The 27073-nt window shown below is 44.3% G+C and overlaps 2 protein-coding genes across 4 annotated transcripts in view; one reads left to right on the top strand and one right to left on the bottom strand.

Moving 5' to 3' along the window:
- Positions 1–27073, bottom strand: part of SYN3 (synapsin III) — a gene marked incomplete at its 5' end in the record, with an annotated part of 177392 nt that overhangs the window by 71011 nt on the left and 79308 nt on the right. The window lies entirely within an intron of this gene.
- Positions 21198–27073, top strand: part of TIMP3 (TIMP metallopeptidase inhibitor 3) — a 37873-nt gene continuing 31997 nt past the window's right edge. For both annotated transcript variants that reach the window (XR_014183242.1, XM_082044598.1), the window contains exon 1: positions 21198–21593. Coding sequence is in view for 1 of the 2 variants with exons in the window: in XM_082044598.1 (XP_081900724.1) it covers positions 21470–21593 (124 nt within the window). In the remaining variant the exon portion in view is untranslated. The remainder of the gene's footprint in view (positions 21594–27073) is intronic.

Genomic DNA, 27073 nt, shown 5'->3' with positions numbered 1-27073 from the left:
TGATTTTAAGGATGACCCCGCTGGAGTTTGAGTCTAATATCTTAGTGCATTTCACAACAGCTACTCTTTCTGTGCCAGGTTTTAGCCCTTCCAATAGTTGGCTCTGTGCCACTTTAGTTACACAAATCTTCACTAAAACTGCTATAATAAGCTCGTGCCAAGTTATCTCAGTGCACCTGAATATAAGCAAAGTGGATGACATTGCTGTCCCATCCTCTGCTGAAATGGTCTTGGGTCAGGAAACAGAAGACACAAGGATCTCCTGTGTATCACGCAGCTGTCAGAATGGCCTTGAGACATCTCTGTCTTATGTCTGGGCCTCAGTCCTACTGGAGGGAGCTTGACAGACCTGTGTAGCTGTCCGTAATGGCATCTCCCAGACCATCCTGGTGATGGCAATACTGGAAGAGTAACTGTCACCTCTTTTATGTATTTGTGCTTACCAGAGAGAAAAGAAAGGATTTTGCTAGGCAGTGGTATGGAGTAAAGCCTGTCATGCATGCTCTGTGTGTCCAACAGAGTCGCTGGTTCCTGTATTTGCAGTGGTAATGGGTTAGGAAGGAGCCTGTGCTGATCGTCACAGCAATCATCTGACTCCCAATAGAAAACAGCACTTTGCATGGGGAAGCATTTCTGTAAGTTACCAGCAGCTAGTTCAGCTCTGCAGTTTACAACAGCAATCGGCTTCTGAGAGTGGGGAGCCTTTGCTGGCAATCATCCCAAATTCCGCTATCTCCAAATAATCTAGCATAACGAGTAAGGAGAAAGCATTTGTTCCAATCCTCTACGTTGTCCAGATAGCTGTCTTCTCCCATACTCATTTTTCTTGTACTCCAGGTTACTTTAAATGAAGACACATATCACACACAAAAAGCCTGCATAAAAGGTTTGGTAATGGTTATGGAGTCAAGTGCTTTAAAAGTTAGGAAATGTGGGATTAAAGTTACATGGGAAACATTCATGCAGATGGTTTATGCTGCTGTCTTCATTTCAAAGTGCACAGGCTATTGTTTCTCCAGACAATCCCTTACTCCATGGGCAAGAGAGAACTGCTCTGAGCACTACTCATGCCGGTGAACACCCAGCAACAGCTCTCTGCAGTATCCCCAGCCTCACACCTTGTGGAAAGTAGCTGGTGGTGGTCACGAGAGGAGGCAGGGGACTGCAGAAGGATTAAGAGTTATGGTAGGACTGAAGCAATGTTCTGCTGCCCCACAGAGCTGGCCAGTGCCTCCAACACTGCCACACAGCTCCAGTGCTATGCTGGGCAAGATTTCTCACGGGTGATCGTGACATGGCCATCCCTTGCTTTCTGGATGCCTGACATACCCTCCAGTCCCAGAGTGTTCTCTGAGGCCCAGAAGGGTTATTTTTAATGTGAACTGAATCCCTCATCCTATTTGCAGACCAGGCCCACAAACAGTTTTCTCTGTGTGTGTTGTGGGGGATTGATTTGCTGCGGGGCAAGGGTGGGAAGGCAGGGGCCCTGGTGACAGTGGTGCAAGCTATTGAAGCTGGCATTGCAGCCAGAGCCCCTGAATGGTTGAACCACAGCCGACTTGCAAAAGGGACTGAACACTGGCGACTGCATCTGGGTTTTGTGCTTTGCATATAAAGTGCTGCAGCATGCTGGAAACCACGAAATGATTCTATGATTCTGTGAAAACCCAGGTCCTTGCCATTCTGTCAGGTACACAAAATCTTTTGACTCTGCACTTTCAGCAGGTGGCATGTCATTGACAAAATACATAATATCCACTGTAGTGCTGTGAAAACAAATTTGCTGAAGCAGTTATATACGATATCTTGCTGTATGCCATGAACTCCAAAGTGGTTTTAGACATTCTGCTCTCAGAAGATGGTTTAAATCCTGTGTACTAGAGAAGATCTAGGCCCATCCACTGAGAAGAAGGATAAAGCTAAGTATGAAATATTGATTTTTTTCAATTACAGAAATTCTGTGGCAGGAATCCTGTGAAAGAAATTATCTACATTGTAAGGCTCAGAGAAGGGAATTTAAAACTTCAGTGACAACGCTTGTAGGGGCACTTCCTGTAGGCATCCTGGATTTGCAGCTATAGTAGTATTTTCAAGTAACTTCAAATGTATTTCAAACTATACTACATAAATATATACGATACAGTTCGAACTATACATTTACTGTCACCTTCTTTTGTAGCCTACCACTCCCTGCTGACCTAAGGCTTTCTTGACAAATAACAGTTTATTTTTTTAACTAATAGCAACAAACTCCATTAAACTAGAGCAAATCTTCTATATAGAAAACTTGTTTTGGAATAAGTGGTTTCTTTCATTTGCCTTCCTTTGATTTATTTGTACAGGTAAAAATTATGAAATATGTGAACATCTCTTATCAACTTTGTATTCTATAGACCCTTCTGGATGGGCTTACTGGCACATCCCTGAAGAGACAGCAGGCATGTGTGGGAGCTGGAGTATGACCTGAGATGGTGGCTGATGACCTGCCGTTAGATTTTTTTAAGAAGCTAAGTTCATGTGGCAGACTTTTAGCACAGGAAATTTAAAAATATTTTTTGATTGGAAAACAAAAATAATGTAATAAAAATAATATTTTAAAACTTTTTTTTCTCTGCCTTCTCTTATGTTTCTGCTCCTTGTTTACAACTTGGAAGAAAAGGAACCAGATTCTTTCACCCTGTGAAAGGTTTAACACAGGTTAAAGCAGCAGCTTAGGATTTTTCTTCAGTAATAACCAGAAAACAAAGCTAAATCCTTTTACAAAATAACAAATTTAATCGGACAGGCAGATTTGCACCAGCTTCCGCCAACCTCCTGCCCAGTGCAGAGGCAGAGGAGCCTGGGGGGCCACAGCGGGTCTGCAGGGTGCCTGGCAGCGCTCCAGCCCGAGCCTGCCCAGCAGAGAGGTTCCAGCCTGTTGGGAACATGCAGCAAAGTGTGTGACTGTCCCACTGGTACTCAGCGTTGGGAAACTATTACAGGAATGCGTAGTTCAACAAGCCTCTGCACACAAGCCTCTGCTTTATTTTTTTTTTTTTTTTTCCCTTGAGATAAGATTTTGTGTTATGAATTCTCAGGGCTTCCCCTGTTTTGCTGGGCAGAGGAATCCTGGCTTAACCCAGCAAATTATGAAAGGGGCCTGTAATTTGGGACAGAGGCAGGCCTTGTCACCTGAGGCACCTGCAAGCCACCTGGCAGTACATAAAAGAAGAGTTTGAAAAAGCAGGGAATGGTCCCCTTTGGCACAGCTACCCTTGCAGGAAGCGGACAGTAGCTTGTGTAGTCCCACCCAGTCCCTACCTAGGCTGGGTGCTCACAGCACCATAGCTGCAGCAGCTCAGAGTTCAGGACAGGCTGCAAAACCTGCCCAGTTCCCCAGGGGACTGTGCTTGCTAATAGTTTTACTGTGAACTCCATGGCCACGGTTATCAGCACTCACACAAGATAGTTTAGAGCTAGTACAAGCTTGTCTGTGTGACCTGCTGACTGGCCCCTGATTACGATGTCGCTGAATGCTCTACCTCTATGTCCTCTCCTGTGCTGGCTCCTTTGACTGACGACTAAATACACATAACACATTTTTGAAAGGAAGGAACAACCCTCCTCTCTCCACTCAGAGGCTAATGGAGAAAAGCCTTGTTCAAATACAAGTGCATGAAAGGCTTCAGAGTCATTTACTTGAAAATGGCTGGGAATAATTTGCCTCGGAGCTTTTTCTTGGCCTTTTTTTTTTTTTTTTATAATGTAAATACTTGCAACAATGGTTAATTGTCAGAAAAATGTAAGCTATTTCTTAGTGGGATACTTGTCTGCCCATTTCTACATTCCAAGCTTTCGTCTTTATAGCTGAGGTCTTGGCTAAATTATGTAGCTCAACGTTGAGCTAGGTACTACCTCTCCAGAACTAGCCTGCTGGGACTGAGAAGCCTAAAAGCCTGAAAATAAATTAATCTGTTCCAAATGACTTGTTCTTGGCCCTGGCAACTCATTGTGTATATATGCCCTAAGTTACATTAATGTGGAAGTAATAGTAATAGGTTACAGAGAGCTTGTAGTGTTGTATATGTTACTTAAACATTAAGCCTATGGCCATGACATCATTGCCCTTGTTCTGGGCGCTGGTGATGGCATAGCCAAAAAAGAGTAACTGAGAAGACACTGCATTGTCCTCCTCAGCTGCTAGGGCTATATTGACTTTGTGAGTCACACTCAGCATGCAGGGATGATACATCTAGTCATTAGTGTTACTAACTCCCTGGTTTGGGAAGGGAATATTGCCTACTCTAAGAAAACAGTGAAGGGGTGGAAAAGCATTGGAACTGGCCACAAACTCATTAGCCTCTCTTAGTCTTTCTGAGTTTGTTTGTCTGCGGCACAGATATAACAGTAGAATCTTAAATTGTTAGAAACGGAGGATTGTCTTGAGGCTTATGTAGCACACCTACTTAATTTTTTTATGAATCCTGATGAAATGTTCAGACTGACCACAAGACTCAAAGAACTAATTTGAACACTGTCTCTTCCTTTATGTTTTGTTGGCCGTCCAGCAAGGAGGCCCAGAGGCATGGGGAGCTGCAAGGGCAAGATTGCTCTGCTGGCCTCAGTTGGAGAGAAAAGGGGCTGAAAAAGCTTAGAGGCAGGCCTAATACCTATACATTCTGATTTTTATATGCTACGACATGTGGGAGGATTTGTGTAAGAAAACATTAATCTCATCATAACAACGAGGAAAACATGGGTTTCAGTAAGTGTGAAATGTTGGACTAGCTGTGCCCATAGTAGGTGACCACTCTTAGCTTCATGTAATGATTTGCAGTCTTGGAAGGTAAAAATATAGCAAACTAGAGGGCCAGGGAGGTTTGTTTAAGAAGTTGTCTTTGAGCAACAAAAGCCAGGACCCGCTAAGGATTATGAGTGGCTAGCAGGAACTCCAGGTGATGGGGGATGCTTAGCTGGAGTCACTAAAAGGGGCTGCTAACAGGCTACAAGAAGCAGCAAGCCAGAGGAACTGGTCAGAGGTTCCCACCTGAATCTGAAGAACTTCTGAAGAAGCCTTTGCTACCCAGCAGGTTAGTGGCAGTACCCCAAAACTGTCAGCTGTGAGTGGAGAGTTTCTAGAGCAGGGGGGAGCAATGGTTTGCTGTAGCAGTTGCGTCAGCAAGCAATGGAAGACGACTTTGGCAAGTATCACTGGGGGAGTTGGTGGTTGCCTGTTATTTTGTTTATGTTCCTTTGTCCTTTTCTTCATCTCCAAAACAGTGCCATTCCGCTAAGCCATTTATGATTTGTGAGCAAGGAAGTAGAGCTCTCTGAACACTCAGTTAATTTAATTTTCTCAGGTTTGGAGTGAGAACACAAAATTGTGATTATTAGTGACCCTTAGAAATGGAGCTCTGCCCTTGCAGTTGTCAATCAGTCTGGAAGAAAGGCTGAATTTATTGCTTCGTTCATTTTTTTATCTTTCTCTTCTTTCATGTACTTGGGGCAGAAGTGGAGAAAGCAGCTTATTGCTTGTGTTTGATTCTTTGCAACCTTGGTGAGTCTCTAAGGAAAGTCTGCAGGAGGAGATATTAGGAGCTTGGTTTCAGTTTATATTTAGGGAAAGGATAGATAAAGGTCCTGAACACTTGACAACCTAGCAGTTTTTTACACTTCTACAAAGCAGAGCCTGAATTCTCGACTGCAGCTGAGACATGCTCACCATGTGTGGTTGCAGTATGCGAAGGTGTGTAGGAACTAGATAGAAAATAACTCATTTGACGGGTAGAGCAAGTCCATATGCAACAGCCTGGACTTCAAGACAGGTCAAACAAGCCCATGGAAGATCCTGGGTAAATATCCAACAGGTGAAGCACACACCAGCACTGATGCACTACACTTTGGTACCTGTGCTAGCTAGAGGAACGCTGGGTAGATGTGTCCCCACACTGTCACATCTCTGAAGGATGGTGTCAAGGTGTTCTGAGTTTCACCTGGGAGGATTAGGAGAAGAAAGCACTGTAAGTGGGGCCAGAGGTACACTCTGATTATGCCATCAGCATTGCCCAAAGCCATTGGGAAGGCTTTTTACAGCTAATGCACAGCATCTGTGAAACAGCTTCTGTTCTGATGGCCACTCTGGAGACTGTGCTTTCAGAGCAGTGTAAAACAATATAATCAGTATGAAGATGTTTGTTACATTTGCATCCTTTGCAGTCTAAGGCTGTTTTTAACTCTTATGACGGTGTGAGCAGCCTGGAATGATCTCTAACATACCAGACTGGTCTCAAGCCTGAGAAACTCCTTCAGCAGTAGTCAGGACTAGTAAAAGCCAATGATCTGGGACGAGGGGATGCAGCTACAGACTGGCCTGAGGCTGCCCATACAGCCCAACAGGAATCAGCTGCAGGGGAATGGTTACCTGGGGAGAGAGATTCCGATCTTACAATACTCATTCACTAGCACAAGACTGAGAAGAGGCTGTTGCCAACCTAAGAACTGCGGTCCTCTTGCAGCTAACTCTCTGTGAAAGACACCTTTGTCTATTCTGTCATCACCCCCATGTTTTTTTTACATGGACCCTAGTACTGTCTGCTCCCATGGAAGCTGACACCCTGTGCACTGCTTGAGGAGCTCCATTCTGTTTACAAAGAATTCCCTTGCCAGGGCGAGAATCCTTCCTGGTATAACAATTGCCAGAGCTGCCTCATTTGCATAGTAAATGGTGTGTTTGCACCATGGAAGGGACAAGCCAAATACATTCCAAGACTGTCAGATTCCTTACAGAGACTAGGCAAACGACACAAGTAAGAGAAGGCTGCAGGGCATTTGGAGCTGTGGTGGTGCTGGTTCTCCAGCCAAGGCTGAGCAGGTCCCAGGGCAAGCTGACAGCAGTCCTGTCTCTGGTGTTGCCCTGCCTTGCCCTGGCCAAGGGCTGGATGCAGCACTGCATCCAGCCCGCTCTTTCACTCCCATTGTATTCACGAGGACTTTATTCCCATGCTATTTCATTCACATGGACTTGATCTGTTCCCAGGCTCCTCTATCCCTGCTGGAGAAAAGTCCTAAAGTCTAGACCAAACTGCTTTTGCCATTACATGTCCTTTCACCTTGGTGCTCTCCTCAGATCCCCTTAAATGACATTTTAAGGTGTCTAGCCTACTGCATCTTTGACTTTCTCAATTCCTTCTTCAGAATGGTGTGTTCTGCTTATTTCCCACAAAGAGGAAGGCTCCATGTGTAAGATGCTGCAGAGAGCCCTTGCCCCCACCCAAAGTGTTGTTTTTCAGAGTGACGCACACCCTGCTCTGCTATTACTTAATAAAAAGTGAAGTCACTGCTTTCCTCCCCTTCAAACTGCTCCACCCTCAATCAAGAGGTCTGCTTCTCCACCCTTTGGCAAAACAGCTGTTTGGGGGTGGAGGTGAGTTTAGGGGTGGTGGTGACCAGCCTCTCATCTGGGAGAAAAAAAAAAAAAAAAAAAGTCCAGTTCTGTCAAAGGGCTGCTCTAGAGCTGAGAACATCCCTGACAGCCTTCTTCCCTTCAGTGTTTAAGCGTATTTTATGTGAGCACAAGTGAATAAGGTCATTCATGTTAGTCTGTGGGTCTGGTTTAGGATGGAAGGAAGAGTGTGAGGACAGCACAGAACTTGGTTGTTCTTTATCTGTCTTTTTGCTTATACTGGAGGGAAGATTTCACTGAAACACCCACCCTCCTACTTTGGCAGGTGGGAAAAGGCAGAGGTGTTGGTGTGTAAGTCATTGTGATGTGGGGCTAGGTTCTCTGCGCTGCTCAGACTTTGCTGACAAGAGGTGTGAAAGAAGAGAGCCCCTAGGAACTGGCTGCAGCTGCATCATTTTGCCTTGTGTCTATCAGTGTGAGTGCAAGTAGCCCAGAAGCTGCCCTAAACATACACCAGCATCTCATAGTCCCTCAGAGACCATCTTCTAACTGAACATGCCTGGAACACAGTGTGGTACAGCCATTCTTCCTTCACACCCTTGGCATGCCCTTCCCAGCATGCTGGTGGCTATTCTATCTCTTTGTTGGAGACTTTACTGCTTCTGAGACACCACAGGCAGGGGAGGGAGGCCTGGATTGCATTCTCTGTCCTTGGAGAGCAGGGTGTTGACAATTGGGGCCAGAACATCATGGGGAAGGCTTTTGGGGAATGCATTTGCTTCAAGAGGTGTTATATCCCTCCCAAACCTCTGCGTTTAAAAGGAGAAGGCTGCATATGTTCAGAAAAGAAATTGCATTGTGCAGGGAAGCACAAAAAATGTTCAGGAAACTTGTCACAGTAAGGGATCCAAATTTTTCAACTGGTTCATGCAGAAAGTGACAACTGTTAGGCATCATTCCCATAAAAAGGACAAACAGATGGTGAGGGACAGAGTGCAGAAGCATGAGGTCTGGCAAGCAAGTATTAGCTGGTAGGTCCTGTGGCTGGGGTGGCTGGCTCTCCTGGGTTTGAAGGATTGTACCTTCATCTGCCTTAGAGCAGATGTAGTTTTCTTCCAGTTTTGACAGGACCAGCTGAGGAGCTCTCTGTGTTTGTAGCTACCTTTCTGCTCTCTCCTGCTTCAGCCACTCTGCACCAGTTCATGGCTTCTGTTCCACTGCACTATGGCAATTTATATGTCGGTCTCTGTTTCCCCCACTTCTCACCCATTTCTTGGCTGAAGCAGCTGTTATCTTTGCTGTGCAAACTCAGATATTTTATAATTATTCACCTAATAATCATAAACTCAACCAGAAAGCAGTAAACAGAGAAACTAGGAGTCCCACTATGATTTTTAAAAATTTGTATGGAGGTAGCACCCTACTCAAATACTAGCATCCCCATTGTGCCAGGTGCTACACAAAAATCAAACAAAAAGTCTGTCTCCCAGAGGGACAATTATTTTAATGTTAGATGAGTCAGACAGAATGCAAAGAAGTAATGAGCTAATACTAGTTAATTCAAATGGTCTAGGACTTCAGCTTTGCCATTGTTACAGAGCTCACATTCCTGGGTCGGAGAAACCACATTTTTGGGAAGGTTCACTGGAAATGGTTTTCAGACTGTACTAAGGTCCTCCCAGGATTCCAGTTTTCTTACTCTTAGCCTCAAAGGAATTTACAGCTGGCTCGGGCAGAGCTGGAAGTCCCCACAGGAAGGATTTTGTTGATATTCAGTCTTTGGAGGACAGTGAGCTTCTCTCTGCAGGGCAACGCATATATCTGGCCATGTCCATGGCACCACACCCACTACTCCTCCAAAGCGGATGGAGTTTCAAGGACTCACATGACCGTGTCCTTCTGCCCAGGAATTATTAGGAAAACCTGTAGATGGTGAGTCGGGGAGGAGGGTGAGGTTCCCCCTCATCCATTCCTTCAGTTTGGACAGGACTTATGTCTGTCTGAAAGTGAAACAAGCTGCCAACACTGCTCTTAAAAATGAAGGACATCTTCAAAAATCAGCAGACCTCCCAGGAATCTGTGGGACACCAGAGACAACATGAGATGGCTTCTGTGTCCCCATGTGTTCTCTGCTCACTGCTGGGCTTCTCCCTGCTACAATCAGCCCCTCTATGCCTCCGCTAACAAGTGTCCTGGCTGGGTCTCTGCAGAGTGGAAAATACCCTGTTTCCCCAAAAATAAGACAGGGTCAGTGTTAATTTTTGCTCCAAAAGATGCTTACTTTTTTAACATGTGTAGCTGCCTGGACACTATCTACATTGATGTTTTTATGTACTGTAACTAGGGCTTGTTTTTGGAGTAGGGCTTATATTTCAAGCATCCTCAAAAATCCTGAAAAATCATGCTAGGGTTTATTTTCAGAGTAGGTCTTATTTTTGGGGAAACAGGATAGCTCCTTGGGCAGCATAGCCTCACCTGGGAAATACCTGCAGGACATGAAGAAGAGCGATGGGCAGCTCATTCGCTCTGTTTTATATGCAGACTCACTGCTTCCTGCCAACCACCATGCTACAGAGACTCTTGTCTAAAATATCCTAGTCAGTCTCTTATTTCCAGTCCAACACAAACCCAGGGCTGTCTGCACAATTAATAACATAAATCTGGCCTCTGTCAGCTCAAGGAATAGTGCTCTCCTATCCTTGAGGAACATAATAACTACCTTTTTCTACTCCTAAACAGCTTCCCAGGATTCCTCACCTGACTCAAAGCCTTGTTAAATCTATCAACTGAAAATAAGGTTACTGATCTCATTCCCAGGCCCTGGACTTAGTTTTCTTACAGAGTGACACAAGCGTCTCTTCTGGATCCCTTAAGGGTCCATATGCCCTCTACTGTCCATAGTTCCATATATTCATCACTCTGAGCAAACACTTCAATCCTGCAGAGCATCCTCTGCAGATTTTTCTGTGGAGAGGAGGGAAGATCAGGAGAGAGAATCCACAAGAAATTTAGAGGAAGAAAAAGTGCCACCTGTTGCTCATGTTTCTAGGAAAATTTGTTTGAAATAGGAGGATTCATCCTAAACCTTTTACCTTCCTTTTGTACCCTGGACATTTGGACATCAGATCCATCACAGACTTTATAGCAAGCAAATTTTGTGGAAGAAAAAGGATTGACATCAAACCACCACAGGAGTGTAAAGCAGCTAAGACTCAGACCTCCATGAACATGGCATCTACAGTATGAATGCCACACGCTTTAAGCTCCTTCACTCCTGGCATCACAGCTTTATTTCCACTGTGTTCGTTTTGAACCCTCTCTCACATGTACTCTATGCCCTCTGGCAGGGACTCACTCTGCCTGTTATACATCAGTACAGTGTTTAGGACAATGTGGTTTTGGTTTCTCTACAGAAGAGCAGTGCCAATAAATAATGAAAACATGTCTGTCATAGTCTGCTTAGGAAAGGCAGTGTCCATGGAATGATAACATCTTTGGTGGTTACCATAAAATTTTCAAGAGTAAGTCATTCCCTTCATATAGTCTAAAAAACACCCACAAACTTGGTATGCTAAGAACTTCTAATATGAATATACATCCCTTATTTGGGAAAAAGCAAATCATGCTTCCACTTTCCTGATCCCACTTCATTTTTGATATTTGACCTGCAGATTAGAGGTTTTTCACGTCATCTGTCAGCCCACAGAGAGTATCCCAAGGTTCAGCGTGTGATAGAGATTGGAAAGGGACATCAGGAACAGGCCAACCACAAATAGCTAAAATTAGCTCTGAGAACTGGAGTGCTGAGGTCTCTGAGGAACACTAGTCAAAGAAAGAAAATAGTTATTTGCTAAACTCCCATTTATTCTACTGCCTCTGAGGACTCTTGGCTTACATCCCTGCCCAGACATTCTACATGGCTATTTAAGAGGATTTCCCCCACCCCTTCCCCCCTCCACTGGCCGTCATTTTCCTTTTTTGTGACTGCAGTACAGAGCAATATGGGATTCCTGCTCCAGCAGCAAGTTGCTGACTGGAAACAGGAAACAGGGGGGCTGTGGGGAGCGCAGCCTCAGTGATAATACAGACGTCACACCCATGTGCAGACAGAGATGCTTCTCACATATGGCAATGATCAACAGCTCCCCTTTTTTCTCCCCTTCCCTCTTCCCCAGAAGGGCTTACAAAACCCTAGAGGGGCCATCTCTGGAGTTAGAAGCAGTCTTTAGAAAGCATGGCTTTATGAGGCCTCAGTTATCATGGAGCCTGATTTCTTGCATAATTCTTCTAGATTCTCTGAGGGCAGTAAATTTGAGAGTGTAAATCTTCACGTGACCAGAGCATATGGCCTTTGAATAAGACATGGAATGAATTACAGAGAGACAGTCTATCTTCTGCAGAATCTGATTAAGGGAATCCTTTGAGAACTATCCCTTACATGCAGCCATAGGCATGGCTTCAAAAGCCACCCTCCCTCCTCTTTCCTAGAAATGCCTAGTGGGATAAGGACTTTTTTCCAGCACCAGCTTCTCCTTTTTTTTTTCTCCTCCTTATTCTCAAAAGGCTTTTCTCAAAATAAAACTGAATGACTATGTCTGCCTGGCCTTCAGTTATAGTTTTAGGGAAAAAAAGAAAAAAGAAAAAAAAAAGATTGTTCAAAGTAATTGCATTAATACTTGTGGAAACACCTTGTGGAGCTGGAGGTGGTGTCTAAGTTAAGGAACTAGGTTCTGTCTCTGCAAGGAAGAGAAGGAAATGCTCTCGCATTCACTGGGAATAAGCTTTTGCTTCCTTCAGCCAGCTCTCTATGGTGCTATTTGCTTACAGCCATGCACAGCTCATGCTATACTAGTCCCTCTAGGCTAAGTTGCCATTATATGTGATGTCTAGAGGTGAAGGTTTGTTCTGGATGGGGAAACCAATTTCAAATGAAGTAAAATGTTCCCTCCTTAGCCTGTCTCCTTTGAGGAGAGGAGAGGAGAGGAGAGGGGAATGTGTTGTACTAAGCTAGTGTTGGCCACCTGCTACCACTAAAAATGTTCAGAACCTCTCGAGTCTCTTAACACCTGTGATGAACCACTGCACTGCAGCAGTCCAGGCTCCCACAGCAAAGCACTTCGGCTAGTGCCGAACCCCTGGCCAACATTCTGGGAGAGATTTGATGGCACCATTTCTAAGAGCAGAGCTACAGAGAGGTGTTATCTTGCTCAGGGCACATGTTCAAGTTTTGGTAACTTCATAGCTCAACTCCTGGCATGTAATCTGTGTACATACATTCGACACCTTCCTGGCTCCTGCTGGCTCTGGGTAGCTCTCATTGCTGCCTCTGCTATGTATTTGGAGTCCTTCTGTCTGGGTAGTACCAGCAGCATGCTAGTACATTTACCCACACTGTGTGCCTCCCCTTCAGAAAAGCACACACACTGTGAGCTACCATGTTGCTCTTGCTACAAACTGAGTTAAAATCAAAAGGAGTTGAACTCCCTCAGTATAGGACACTGTTTTTTTAAACTTCTGCCAATAAAGCATGTGATCATAATCCTGGCCCTACAGTCCCCGGTAGGGGGACTTTCATTCAGTGCAAAGGAAAAAACAGAGGAAGTTTGCTCTGTTCCTCTTTCTTGGCTTCACTTCCAGCTACATTGCATCTGGTTACAGATTAACTCTTACTGCACAATACCCATTATCACTTCCAATGAAACACAAACCAGGACTACTTCGCTAAATAAACAGAATGTTCTGTAATGACGCTGTGATGTCTTTCCCTACTTCTGTGTCCCCCACTGAAGGACTCCTCAGAAGCACACAGAAAGGCACAAGTAAGTGATAGAGGCTTTCAGATTAAAGGAAATCAGGACCATCATTAAAGGAAAGGGGAACAGGGGCAGTAGATTGTTCCCTCTTCCTTCAGTGGAGAATTAATACTATTTTCACACATCTGTGCTAAATCAAACACTGATCTTTTCAGTCCTGACTTTAATACATTAGGTGTGGAACTCACACTGCTGACCTGAAAAGGTCCTTTGAGGAATGTATTGCTCTTCACTCAGGAAGAGCAAGACAATAAACAAATGAGAGAGTCCTCACTGTAGGCTGCAGATCTACCATCTCCTCATCTTTTGTCTTACACTGTATGCCAAGATTTATGGAGGAAAATTCCAAAAGAGTGAGGAAACAGAAGTGCTGCCTTTTGCTCCAGAGGAGAAAGAGATCCATCCTTGAAATCTCACATCAGAAAGCCCCCAGCTTCTACTGGCTGGGACTGAGAGTCTATGCCCTAAGTGAGCAGTCAGCTACTGTTTTGAATATAGCTTTGATTTAGGAACATAGAAACAAAAGCATTGAAAAAAGTCAATTTGGATTAAAAAAAAAAAAATCCTGTGCCAAGGCAATGATCTCTGTTGGCTTCTCCACACAGAGGAACTGCTTCTAATTTTTGACACCCATGTGCTGACATGCATGACAGGAATAGATTAGTTCATTCCCTGCTGGGACACTCTTCTCATCATTGGAAACCATTCTTATAGCTAACACCTTTATTTGCAGTTTCAGGTGAAAAACTAGTAACAGCTGGACCAGGCTGGATGGGGCTCTGAGCAACCTGATCTAGTTGAAGGTGTCCCTGCTCATTGCAGGGGCGTTGGACTAGATGAGCTTTGAAGGTGCATTCCAATGCAAACTGTTATATGATTGTATGGGAATGAAGTGACTGGCTTATTCTTGCAGGAAGTCTTTACAGGTTGTGCAGGGAGAGGCAAGAGACAGCAACTTTTCCTCCAGCTACACCTGTTCTGCAGGTAAAGAGAAGACCCTTCCTCCAGACCTGACAGCATGACACTGTCTCCAGGGTCATTAATGTAACAGAAAGTGGAAAGCCAGCCTCCTGGTGCTGCTCTTTCTGCTTTTCACAAGTATGGTGATTTCAGAGGATTCCAACAAGCTTTATAAACCAGTGGCACATCCTAGGGACTGGCTGGCCTGCTACATACGGAAGGACTACGACTCTGCTAGCCTCAGGATGGTCTAAGACACACAAGATTATTGTCTCCTGCCTGGGATCTTTATCTTCCTACACTTACAAAGGGTTGTGAGAACCACTGTATGCTGACAGTGCCCTCTGATGTGTAGGAGAAGGGGAGAAAGACTGTGCTGGGAGATGAGGGAGTAGGCTCAGTCCATATGCTCAGAAGGCTGGTTAGAGGCAGAGAGGTGAGGAGAGAAGGATCTGGTTGCTCAACATGCCAAAAAGGTCATCTCCTCAGTCTAGTCAGCTCCCCTCCTGAGAGAGGCTGTATTCAGCTCTCCCGCTAATGTGTGGCAGTTGATCACTGTGAGAAGCCAGGCCAGCTCTTGAGAGAAGACCAGAGATGCAGTGGCCAGTCACCTTCAATTACAAAAATGGAAAACAGGAAATGAAATTCGGGGCTGTGCCAGGAGAACTGAAAGGCAATAAGATACTCCCTTTCCACTGCTGAGCAGAGTAAACCTCATCGTAGGGAGAGCAACTCGCTGTGAGCAGAGAGACTTGCCAGCCTGCCAGGGTGTCTGTCTGCTAAGCACTGGGGAGCTCTTTGGGCCCCCCCAAATACACCCAGCAACTGCAGTGGCCAGCACTCAAATGCAAAACCTCTCTCACAGAAACAGAGATTTCTTGTGTAGTACCTAGGAGGAGGAACTATGGGGAACTAATACTACAGTGAGAGACAGAGAACGTCTAAGTGCTGTCCCACACTTGAACTTGGGCAGGACATTAAAACTACAGTGAAAGCAAGCAATGAGATCTCTGATGATCACACCAACATTTTAGGTTCTCAGCTCACCGAAAGGAAGGCTTGCCACATAGTATGGAGCTGATGCATGGAGCAGACCTCACTGCTGCTCTGTGTCTACCCTTTCTTTCCCAAACTCCCCTCCAAGGCCTCTACAGAGATATTGGCTTCTTCAAGTTATGCTGATAGAAAGGTCAAACCTCGACTGCAGCCATGAATCTGCTCATGAACTCTGCTGGCCACAATGCCACAGAGCTGCCTTAAAGCTCTCTTAAAAATGTGAGGCATTCCAGTCATTTTAATTACTGTGCATTGCATAAGCCAGAAACCAGTTCATACAAAGGAACAACAGAAAAGTGATTTTCAATCGCTCTCACTCTCTTCTCTGCTTAGCGCCAACCTCCAAAGCTCTGGCAACACAAGCTCTTATTACCATTTGAACCTCTTCATCTATTTGAAATCTCTTTGTTCAGTCACTTAAAGCTATTGATGCAGTTTAGAAGGCTTTAAAAAAGAAAAACACAACTTCAATTTGGAAATGGCTACAGCAGCTTGAAAGCAAAATAAGAGCAATGGAAAAACTTATTATAAACAAAAATGAGAGAAAATTAATTGCTAGGAATGAGGCATAGGCAGGTAGAGCCAAGCAAATTGCATCATGTTCTCTCCCCCGTACTCTGTCAGATCATCTAATCACAGCCTCCTGGCTTGAACCCTGCATGGTACCAAGCCCTTTGGCCCTGATCCAGAAATGCACTTAAGCTTATATTTAACTTTCTACATGTAAATGGTCCTGTTGACTTCAGTAGAGCATCTTGTGTGCTTAAAGTTGAACATGTGCCTTAGTGTTTTGCTGGATTGGAGCCAAAGAGTGCAGTCATGTGCAGGAAACATTTTCAGCTTGATAAGGCTGTTAAAAGATATTTCCTGGTTGCCCTTCTGCAGCTGATGCCACATCACAGCCTGATTGGAGGATCCCCGCACTACTGAGAGGGTGATTTCATATTCTACAATCCTTTATAATGTAACACTCCTGGTGACACATGGTGCCTATGGTCTGCTCCCAGGCTGGGTGCTCTCTGTAAGCACAATCTGTAAAGGATCCTTGAAGATTAAACACAGTGTAGAACTGTTAGAGCTGATGAAGGTTTAATGGTCTTCCTCTAATTAAAAGTTTGGGAACGGGATAGACTGTTACCTATGTCTGGCTTGCAGACAGGAAGGTGACATAATTCCTTTGCAACCTCAGAGAAAGAGATCAAATGATTTTTTTTTTTTTAATGTATTTATAGAATCAAAGACATTTTTGAAGAAAGAGCCTTCTTATTTTAAGTAGCATATGAAGTTCACTGATACAATGGAGGAATTAATAGAGGATGAAGTTTTCTCAACCTTTTCCACACTCATAAATCACAGCAAATATGAATATTTTAAACAAAGGAGTAGTCTCAAAGGACAGTGTCAGAAAAAACAAGCATTCTGAAAGGGAAACAGATAATCAGGAAATAGGAGAATCTTTTGCTAATGCATGACGACTCTGTACTGCCCTTTGAGATGACATGAATATTCTGTAAAAAAGGACATCAGATAGCTCCGAAAAGTGCCTCTTCTTTCCCACCTGCTGCATAAAATTATATCTTCTAAAGGGTGTGATGCTGAGCTGGTAACAGATAGGAGGACTGTCAACTTCAAGAAAAGTTTTTTAGGACAAGAGGAGACTTTTGAACAACTTGGCAGTTGAACAATTTAGAATGTTAATGGCAGGACTCCACACTCACAAATCAAGTTACTGTGGAAAAGTTAAAATGGAAAAATGCCCATACTTCAGAAACTTTAAAAATTAATATATTGTTCATGGAGGTGGCAGGACTGTTTGGACTGCAGGCCGAAGTCTCCTGACTTCATTCATGCTATGCTCAGTTTAAAGCAGCTGAAGTCTGGTGATGAGCTGGAGTGTTTTGAGCCGTTACATGTGTCAAAGCTTTTTTTCTCTGGTGGTGGTGGTAGTGGGGATATTTCCTTCTCCCTCTCTTTCTCACTCCATCTCCCATTCCTTTCTCCCTGCTTTTTTCTCCCTCTTTATCTCTTTCTCTCTGGTTTTGGCCAGCAGTTCCTGTAGTTTGATGAAGCCCTTCTGTACTACCAACAATCAAGTGCTTTTGTCAGTTCAGAAGCAGCTCTCTGCCAGCACCTGGCATCCCTCACAGTGAAATGGGAACAGAAGAGAAGTGAATATACCTTTAATTCACTTACAGGAACACCTTATGCCTCTTGAAGGAGTAGTCCAAAGTGCTTTTATCTCAGTCTCTGCAGCTAGTTCAGGGATGGTCCTTTCCAGCCACAAGCAGGACTTGTGGAAGGAAAATGATGTTAATACTCCCCTGATGTAAACTGCAGTGAGTATCTATGGAAGCAGAAGATCGTTTTCTCTCCTGAAATTTAACCAGGACACTCAGCTTAACACCTCTCCTTTGCAGAGAGTGTGTTTATCGCAAGAAACCTCGTTTCATCTGCAAAAAACGCAAGCATCTCTTGCAGCGCAGTGCCCCCTAGCACTGTCCCTACACGTTCATGCAGGATTGAGGGAAGAAAGCCGCTTTGCTCAGTCAACAACACCTGCATGACATGGCTCTCCCTGGGAATTTTCACACCAACTATTGACCCAGCCCAGTCATGCTTACCTTGTGGGATCCGACAAGATCACAGCATGAAATGGTGTGGCTGCCCAGTAAAGCAGAGAGATCCTTAATTGTGTTCAACAGTGTGTTCTTAGTGGAGGACTGAAATAACATAGATTTCTTTATTTGGTGACATTAACTAAAAATGAACTCTAATTTTCTCATATGAAGATCAAGGTCTTTATTTTCTCCTTTTTTTCTCTGCCACATTTTTATGGCCATATAAGGCTTAAAGTTTCATGTAGGCAAAGGAGCTGAATGCTAGGTTTGGTGCTTTTGTTTTGTTTTGTTTTTTTCCCTTGGCAGTTTTTCCCCCCGCCACAGGGCATGGAGAGGGGATTTGGACAGAGTTCTCCTTTTGGTTCCTTCATTGACTTTCTGTGTTACTTCGATCTCATTATAAAAATTTTCTCATTTAAATAAGCACTCGGAGATCCTGCCTGGCTCTTCCAGAGTACACTTTGCTGGTAGGTCTCAAAGGAGAGAGGCAAATATCAAATATCTAATAGATATTATCAGAAGATAATACACAATATCTCTGTTTACAGATAATCAAATGAAGGTATGAGCAGATTAAATGATTTAACCAAGGCCTCCCAGCAGGCCACTGGTCAGACTGAGCTTTCCTGACTAGTATTTACCTGTGATTTACAAAAATAAAGCACTCCGGTTTCTGTATATGGAATGTGCCCTGTTAAGTGGCAAATAAACATTGTTATTATTGTGCAGTATCCAGTCATGGTTGAAAAACGTCCATCACTACTACTATAGAGAAGTTAACCTCTTTGAAAAAAAAAATCTAGGTATCAAAAGAGCAGGTGAATCATCTGTTATAACTGATTGAACACAGGTACTACTATTCCAGGTAATGCGAATAAATGCAGTAAAAAAACTACTGGATCACCTCTCAAGGTGGTATAGAAGACAGTGAGAAGCCTTGCCACACAGACAGCCTACACACCGCCCTTTCCAAACAGTTGTGCCTTGCCATTGGATCAAGCTGTGGCGCCCCTCTTCATCCTGAAAAGCACTTCTCTGGGTTATATCTGAAAAGTTAACTAGATCCTGTAATCAGCACAAACTTGGTGTTACTTTAACAAGCTTGGTCAGTCTCACTGTAAACAAGCTACTTCCATGCCTTGGAGGGCCCTGTGCAACTTCAGTAGCTTCTAGCCCCCTTCCTCTCCCTTTTCAGAAATTGAGATGATGACTGAAGGGTTTGTTTTTCAGTCCCCTCTGCATGTGTCCTGCATCTGTGTATTATAGTCAGCCTTAGCTTTCACATAGCACCCAACATGGTTAAAGCTTATTACAGAGTATTCATCTTGTTAGTTCTCAGAACATGCAGGAAAGGTGTTATTATAGAAATTAAGAGACATACTTAGGAGGAGTTACTTGGCCTGAGAGCAAAGGGAGGTGGCGCTGGAGCTGTCATTGTAATTTAGTTGTGTGTGGGCCAAACTGTTTCTCATTTACAACAGTGCCAGGTTATGGAATAACTCCGCTTCTCCCAGATACTGATCTGAAATGTTGATAGACCAGGTGTATCATGATGTTGGTGATATAAAAATTTTTACAACAACAAAGAAAAAATGGAAGTGCCAGATACACCTAATTTTTCTTCTATTTTACTCTGCTGGGTCAGTACAGTTGTTCCTTCTTTATACCCAGTGAGACTGAAATGACAGTCCAATCTGAGAGATTCTTCAGCTGTAGTACCTGGAGCAGACAGTTCAAGTACCTAAAGAGGTTTTTTGCATAGATCTTCTCATGTTGCAATTTGGAGCTGAACGATTCAGACACTGACACGTCTAAATCTAATGTCCTGTTTAACACCCTGCCTCATATGTACTTGTATGACCCGTTAGCACCTCAACACCATCTAATTTTTTCAGTGTGTTCACTAATACACATTCCTGAGACACTCCCATCACTATTATCCCCATTACACAGATTAGGATTTGAAGGACACTGAGGTGAAGCTGTCACACAGGTTGTCTGTGTCACAGCAAGGGTAGGAACCTGCGTTTCCCGCTGTTAGCACTGTAACCTTGATCTCTACTAGCAACACCCATCCTGAACCTTTTGTGTACTGATGCTCCAAATAAAAGCCTGTGTTTCCATAAGACCGGAGGTTTTAATTTTATATGGATGGTATGATTAAAGAAAAGGTGTAGGCAGGCTGTGCTTCACCCAGATGGAGCAGAATTGTAAATCTGAAGACTTAGCTGACTATTTAGATATTTAGGACAGCTGGTCCCTAGCCTTTAATACCAGCATAATTTATAACTAGACATGCTTAAGTCTTGTAAACCCTGTGGAAAGTACTCTGACATTATATACACTGGTTTGATACTGTGATTAATCACCCCTTGGTCCCCTTTGCAGGATAATAAGGCTGTCTGTATCTTGCAGCTGGCAATCTCCTTCCTTACAGTCCCAGCTCTTCTGTAACATTTACATTTCTACAGCTGATAGAAATTTACTGTTCCAAAAGGGGATAAGGGAAAACAAAACAAACAGGACTTTTCTATAAATTCCACTAAAGCTGCTCTGCTAAAATATACTTCGAGATTAAATGTTGGGAGTGCCTGGGTAGATACGACACTGCTTTTCCAGCTCGGTTTTAGCGGTTTATGACCCCTTGCTGACTGCAAGCCCGAAAAAGGGGAAGTGATGGGTGGTGCTGCTGCAGTGACAGGAGAAGGAGCATTTGGGCAGGATTAAAAACCGCAGGATGAAATCCTGGTTTACAGTTCAACTAGGTCTTGTCCTTCTTTTCTTCCGTCCTCTTTTCACTGCCTATGGAAAGAGGAAAAGCAGCAATACGCTGCACTCCCCTTGCATTTTCTGTTGGCTTTCTGAAAACCCTTTAAAATGGTATTTTAAGATGAGTTTAACATCAGCTTGCAGACAGCCGAGCTGGTTTTGAGGGGAACAACCCAAGCTTTTCAAGCGAACAGCAAACCCCGCGTTTGTTTTCCAGGTGCGTCTCGCATCCTGAGGTGTGGGTCGGCTGAGGGGAGACAGGTACCGAATGGGATGTCAGGGGACTCCTCGGGGCCAGACCCCGGGCACTGACGGCCGCGGGGCAGGTACTCGCAGATACCTCGAAGGTACAACTAATTTTTCAGAGTTTCAACCCGCCGCCCCTCGGCGGCACCAGCGGACACGAGCCCGCGAACTTCTCCTCAGAGCGGCCAACCGCCGCCCGCGCGCGGCGCTCCCCGCACTATTCCCTATAAGGCGCTGAAGCCGCGGCCGCGGCCCCGCCCCGGCCCGCTGGCCTCTCCCGCCGATGAGGTAATGCCGGGCTCCCATTGGTCGGGGGCGGCGGCGCCCCCGGAGCCCGAGAGGGCGCGATCGAGGCTATAACTCCGCGCACCGGCCCGTCGCGGCGCAGCGCGGTTCTGCACTCATCGGAGCCTTCAGCTGCTGTGAGACGCGGAACTGCCGTGCCCTCCGGCTTGCACTGTCCTGCTGAGTGAAGGCTGCGCTGCCGGGGCCAGCGAGACAGAGGGAAGGCAGACAGGCAATCGCGGTGTGCGGGCTGTTAGGAAGAGAGAATCCAAGTCAGGCGAGCCGGCCAGCGGCTGTCCTCCTGCTCCGCAGAAGTGAGGAGAAGGCACCTCGGAGGCAACATGACGGCGTGGCTGAGCTTCCTCGCCGTGTTCCTCTGCAGCTGGAGCCTGCGGGACTTGGTGGTGGAGGCTTGTACTTGCGTCCCCATCCACCCGCAGGACGCTTTCTGCAACTCTGACATTGGTAAGTGCTGCGGGCAGGCGGTGCCTCCTCGCCTACAGCCGCTGGGGCTCGGGGGGTTTCCTGGGGGAGAAGCCCGAGGCTCTTCGCCCGGGGGAGGCTGCACCTGCCCCGCCGGTGCGAAGCCTGCGCTGCTAGAAAGTTCTGCAGGACCCTGAGGGGGTGTTGGCAGCAGCTGGGCAGTCACCACAGGTAAACATTGGTGCTACGAATGACTCGATGAAAACAGAGGTGGCATGGGTTAAACTGGTGAGGGGTGGCCTGACCTTTCAAGATAGATACTGCTCGGTAGTTGCTGCGCACCCCTGGTTTAGCAAGAGGTGAGGGGTGTGGTGAGGGACCAGCCCTCCTGAGGGGCAATGGGGAGCGAGGTGGTTGCAGCAGCAGGTCCTGTCCCACAGCAGCAGTGGTGGCAGCAGCCTCTCCAAGAAATACTTTCAAGAAATCAGTAATTGTAATAGTGGCTTGTTTCCTGCAGTGAGGCAAAAACATAATTGCAGGTGCGGGCAGCCAAAATTTCCTCCACAACCTGGTGACAAATAATAGGAGGCAGGGTTAGGACGAGTTCTCTCAAGCCGGGGAACCGCCCGTGGTGGTTGGTGTTGGAAGGTGCAGCTCACACAGGCTTGTGGTGCTGCACCGGTAACTTCATGACGGGCTGGAGAAGCAGGTAACAAGTGTCTCTGTGCTTTCCGCACGTGATGTTGTGATCTCTGTGACTGTGCGGGGTGTGCAAGCATGCATGCTCTTTTGGAAAGTTAAAACACTTACTGTATCCTTGCTGATGTTCTCTACTATGGGTTTTGGCATCCCTAGGGATCTTCGTGACACTAATGTTAGATGGGGACAAGGGGGACACCCAAGATCTCTGAGGAGGTGGTATTGGAGACTCTGGTTTCAAGTTCTTTGGTTTGTTTGTAGGCAAGAGTGGTTAACCAAATACGGTTGCTGCTTGGCAAGTGTTTTGTGGCAAAGTATATGAAATCAATTAGCGATGTCCTTTGAGTTAATACTGGACACATGACCACTTAACAGTAAATACAGGCTGTCACTTCAGCATTCATGAGTGGACTGCATGAGTGAAGTCTTCTTGCACCTCTGGATTGTCTTAGTAACAAAGTGTAAAAGGGGATGGGGGACTTTGCACTGCCGGTACTCACACAGTACTGACTCCAAGTGGAGTCTGCAAAGAAATCCTCCTGGCAACTGCTATGGAAGTCAAATAGAAAATAATTCCCACTGCAGCAAAACACGCATTGCTATGAGCCCTGCCAGTGGCTTTTTCAAGTTAGCCAGGCTTACTGGCAGAAAATCTCTCTCTTGCCTTTAACTCTTCTACAGAAACTGCAGTTATGCCTGGTTATTCATGTCTAGTTTATGTAGTGTATCTGCTCTTGAATGCCAAAAAAAACATTACATGTTAAAGTGCTGGGAAGGCTACAGTTTGTTTCAGTGATGATAGCCTGGAAAATATTTATAAAATAGTTTTTATCCTGGGAAATTCTTCCAGGAAATTTCAGTATTCAAAGGTCTGTTGCCATTTTCATAGTCTGGATCAACAAGCATGCCACCAAAGTGGTAACTGCCGAGGAGACTGTTCTTTCTATGAAAGTGAGACTAGGAAACCATTTTTCCATAGCTGAAGCTGATGACAGCATGTGGCCTTCATTAGCTGCATTTGGGCAGAAGGTGTCCTTTCTTGCTCTGATTAGATCATGGTATACTAGATTATGGGTTGTTTTCAGTTCAATTCAACTTCCTAAAATGGTGTTAAATAAATTTTTATTATGAATGTATACTGTCAGTATATTTTTGCTATATGCATAAGTGACTAGGAGTGTGGCAAACTATGACGTTTCATGTAACAGTGCTCCTAAACTTTAGGGCACAAAGTTTTTCTATTTTCTACTTTGATTTCTGGTTGAGTTCACAGTCATCTGCTTCATTTCTTCTTTCTCTCTTCTGGACTCTTTATTATATCTCATGCCTTCGCTTTGCTCTGAGATGTAGTAGTTCAAAAGTTGATGTAAGTGGGGCTGTCATGCCTTCAAACATCACGGCAAAGCAAAGGAGGAGAAGCAGAAGGGGAAAAAAGCAACTCATTCTAGTAGATGACTTAAATGCAAGTTTGGTTAAGACTGCACTTCTGTGTGATGGGTTGAAGCAAAAGTAAATCCTTATTTGCTAGAACTGTCTGGAAAATGTGATATTTCTGCAGGCTGATTTTAGTAAATGCTGTCATTCTTCATGTGGTGAAATGGCAAAAAGCACACTAAAGCTTTCTGGCTCTGGAGGAGTTAATCATCTCCATGGAAACTCATGGCAGTGTACTACTGCAGTGTTTAGACAGACTAAACTACACGCTGGGTTATAAAACACATTGTGGGGAAGAAAGGGACTTGCCAGCAAGTTTTTATCGCTCTTGAAACTCTTGACAAAATACCAGCTCAAAAGGGAGGAGTCAGTGCATTAAGGGCTAGAGCAACAGAGCTTTTAAAAATCGTTCCTAAAACAATACAAGAAATGTACAAGCTAGGTGGCAGCCTAGGAGAGGCTTTTCATTTTCAGAAGCACTGAATGTTAGAGAAGAAAAAAACTTTTAGTTTAGGAGTGTAATGCAAACTCTTACTGTTGGTCTTTCATGCCTAGCCAGTGCAGTCCTGCTCTCAAGTTCATTCTCCTTTAACCTGATCTCACTAGACATTTAATTTTTGATCTTCCTGTGGCTTAGTTCTGATACAGCCTCCCAACTCTGCAGTCATTAGAAGGTTTTAATCTTTACAGAAACAGATGCTCAGTTAAACCCATTGGAAATGGCAGGATCTCAATATGTACATCCTTTGAAACAGAAGTTTGTGGTCTTCTAAAGGAAGCTTGGACTCCATACACAATAATTTTTTTTTTTCTTTATTAAAAAAAGGAGGGGGGGTGGGGGGAAAGAGGAACCACTGCCAGACTGGTCACAAGTGGTCTTTTCACTCAGCCTGAGCGTTCCAGCATGGTGAATGAAGCAAAAGTGAAGAGGTGTGTCTCATCTGGACCTCTGAGGTCAATTAATAATAAAATTGCTGTTTTAACTCTTGGCTTGCTTTCTTTAGCTGGATTGATAAGTGCCAGAACAGGCAGTACGATATTAGACAAACAGTAAGACAAAGAACAACTACTATGACTTGCCATCTGAACTTTGCTTCCTCCACTCCCACCTTCTGCCTATGACCCTTCCAGATGTGAATATTTTTCTGTTGTTTGAACTAACAGACCTTTTGAAAGAAGAGACACCAGGCATGCTTTGTTCCATTGTGACAAAGCTGTGACATTTCCAGATGGACATAACTGACATGAAAAGAGTTTGTTTGTTTGTCTTTTTTTTTTTTTCTTTGCAGGAGCAGGAGGAACTTTTTAGTGTGGCTGCTGAATGTTGCATTCACAGGTTTGGAAAAACACCTCTGCATGGCCCCCTGTGCCCCACCTCCCCTTTAAAAAAAAAAAAAAAAAAGTGTGAAATTGCAGGCTGGATTTTGACAAATGAGTCTGCAAGTGATAAAGTACTTGGTCCATTCCACACCTATCTCACTTTCATCTCGTGCATATACTTCAGAAAGAGCTATGGCAACACTAGCTGTCTCTTACCTAAGTTCAAAGGAGCTTGAAATAACATACTTTTCTATAGTTTGTGTTGGGGGAAGAAACACCTGTTCCAGCAAAGATGCTGGTGCGTAGTGCCCCTCTGCCTTCTAAATAACCTTGCTCTTGGTGAGTTGGAGTTGGCAAGCTTTGGAAAAGTGAAGATAAGCTCTTGGGGTCCCTCAGTGCAAAGGAAGCCATTCATTCCTCCACCCAGAGCACTGAGTTCCCAATACCAGCAGTGGTTAGCTTCCTTTGAACTGAGAAAGTGAGATGAGAAGAGCAAGACACAGCAGGGGAAGAGGAAGCTCATGAATTTGTTTGGCTCAAAGTCTAAGCACCTCACTGAAAACTTGCCCTTTTTCTTTCACTGGTTTCCTTGAATTAATCATTCTACCTTGTCACTAATAAGCTAAAGGAGATATGCAAAACCACTCGATCATACATGAGATTCTGAACATGCATTCTTTGCCTTGCCGTGGACTCTGTAGTGAGGTCACATGTGCTGTCTCGTCTTTTAAGGCAGACAACTAAGCTCTGCCAAATTAACTTAAAAGTTAAAATGAGCCCACTCCAATTAATTATTATACCAATGTTTTAAGATGAATTTAAAACAAATTTTCGGTTACATGTCATGATAGTGGTTGAAAAAGTGTTGTATCCACTTTGGAATCACACTGTTGAGGAAGTAATGATGTGGTTTCATTTTTAGACTGAATTTCCCTTTGAGGCATTTTAGAAGCAGGAAATCTGAGAAACATCATATAAAGTTTTAAAAAAAAAAAAGGTACTGTGAGTTACATTTTATATGGGAAGACATTAAGGAGATCTGTTTAACTTCTATGGAATTCTAATGTCCATGGTAAAAACAATGGTGAAATATGATGTTCCTTGTCTTCTAACAGAAAGATGGCCATGCTAAACTGACTTGTCCTATTTAATAGAAGCGGAAATAGGAATTTGTTGTTTCTGTTGGTTATTTTCAGTTAAAGTCCATAGCAGAGTAAACACCTTTTGGGATCTGGAGTTTGTCAGTTCTCCAAATGGATGTATTAAAAAAATGTGGTGGAAATTGGTATTTGGAAGATGTAGTGCAGAATCCTATAAAAGGCTTCTTTGGTATCTTGTTACCGTTGCATCTGCTTACTCTAGGTTTCCTACAGGAAGTAATTCCAGCAAGACGTCTGAGCCAGCAGAGAGCCAGATGTTCTAACCTTGAGTCTTAGAGCTCCTTGCTTTATGTACACTTTCTTTCATTCTTATTTTCACTGATATCCCACCTGTTCTTGAGAACTGTCCACCTGCCAACTGCTCCTCTAATGTTTCTGGGAAGAAGTGGGCCAGTGGGAACACAGTTAGCTACTGCCATATGCAGTACTAGCTTTTTTTAGCTTAGCAAAAGTTTTCATCTGAGATAGGAAAGGGCCTGCCTTGTTAATATCTGTTATTCAGGATAAGCAATTTTGGTTTACCAGAGGAGAAGTGGCAAAAGGTGACACATTCATTCTCAGCTTCATCAGTGGACTTCACATTTTCCAAGATACTAAATACAGTTAGTCCTGGCCTTTTGGAGTCTCTTATATATACCTGGATTGGTATCTGATGAAATGGATCTATGTACTCATGCATAATGCCACTGACAGTCATGGGGGTGGGACCAAGAATCTCTACTAGGAGCACTCAGTGAATTGCCTTGGCCTTAGTTGGATGTTAAAGCTATTAAACTGAAAACTTACTTTGAAAGTATTAGGCTGGTACTGAGACTGAGGTAAATAAGGCTAAAGTGGGTTAAATGCATTTACACCCTTTTATACTAGATTTAAAATCTAGCCCAGTTGTGAATAAGAAAAGGCAATACT

The sequence above is a fragment of the Streptopelia decaocto genome (genome assembly GCF_964273445.1).
Source record: "Streptopelia decaocto genome assembly, chromosome: 1".
In the NCBI taxonomy this organism is placed as follows: Eukaryota; Metazoa; Chordata; class Aves; order Columbiformes; family Columbidae; genus Streptopelia; species Streptopelia decaocto.
The sequence above is the reverse complement of the archived record's forward strand: the minus strand, read 5'-3'. Positions and strand labels throughout refer to the sequence as shown.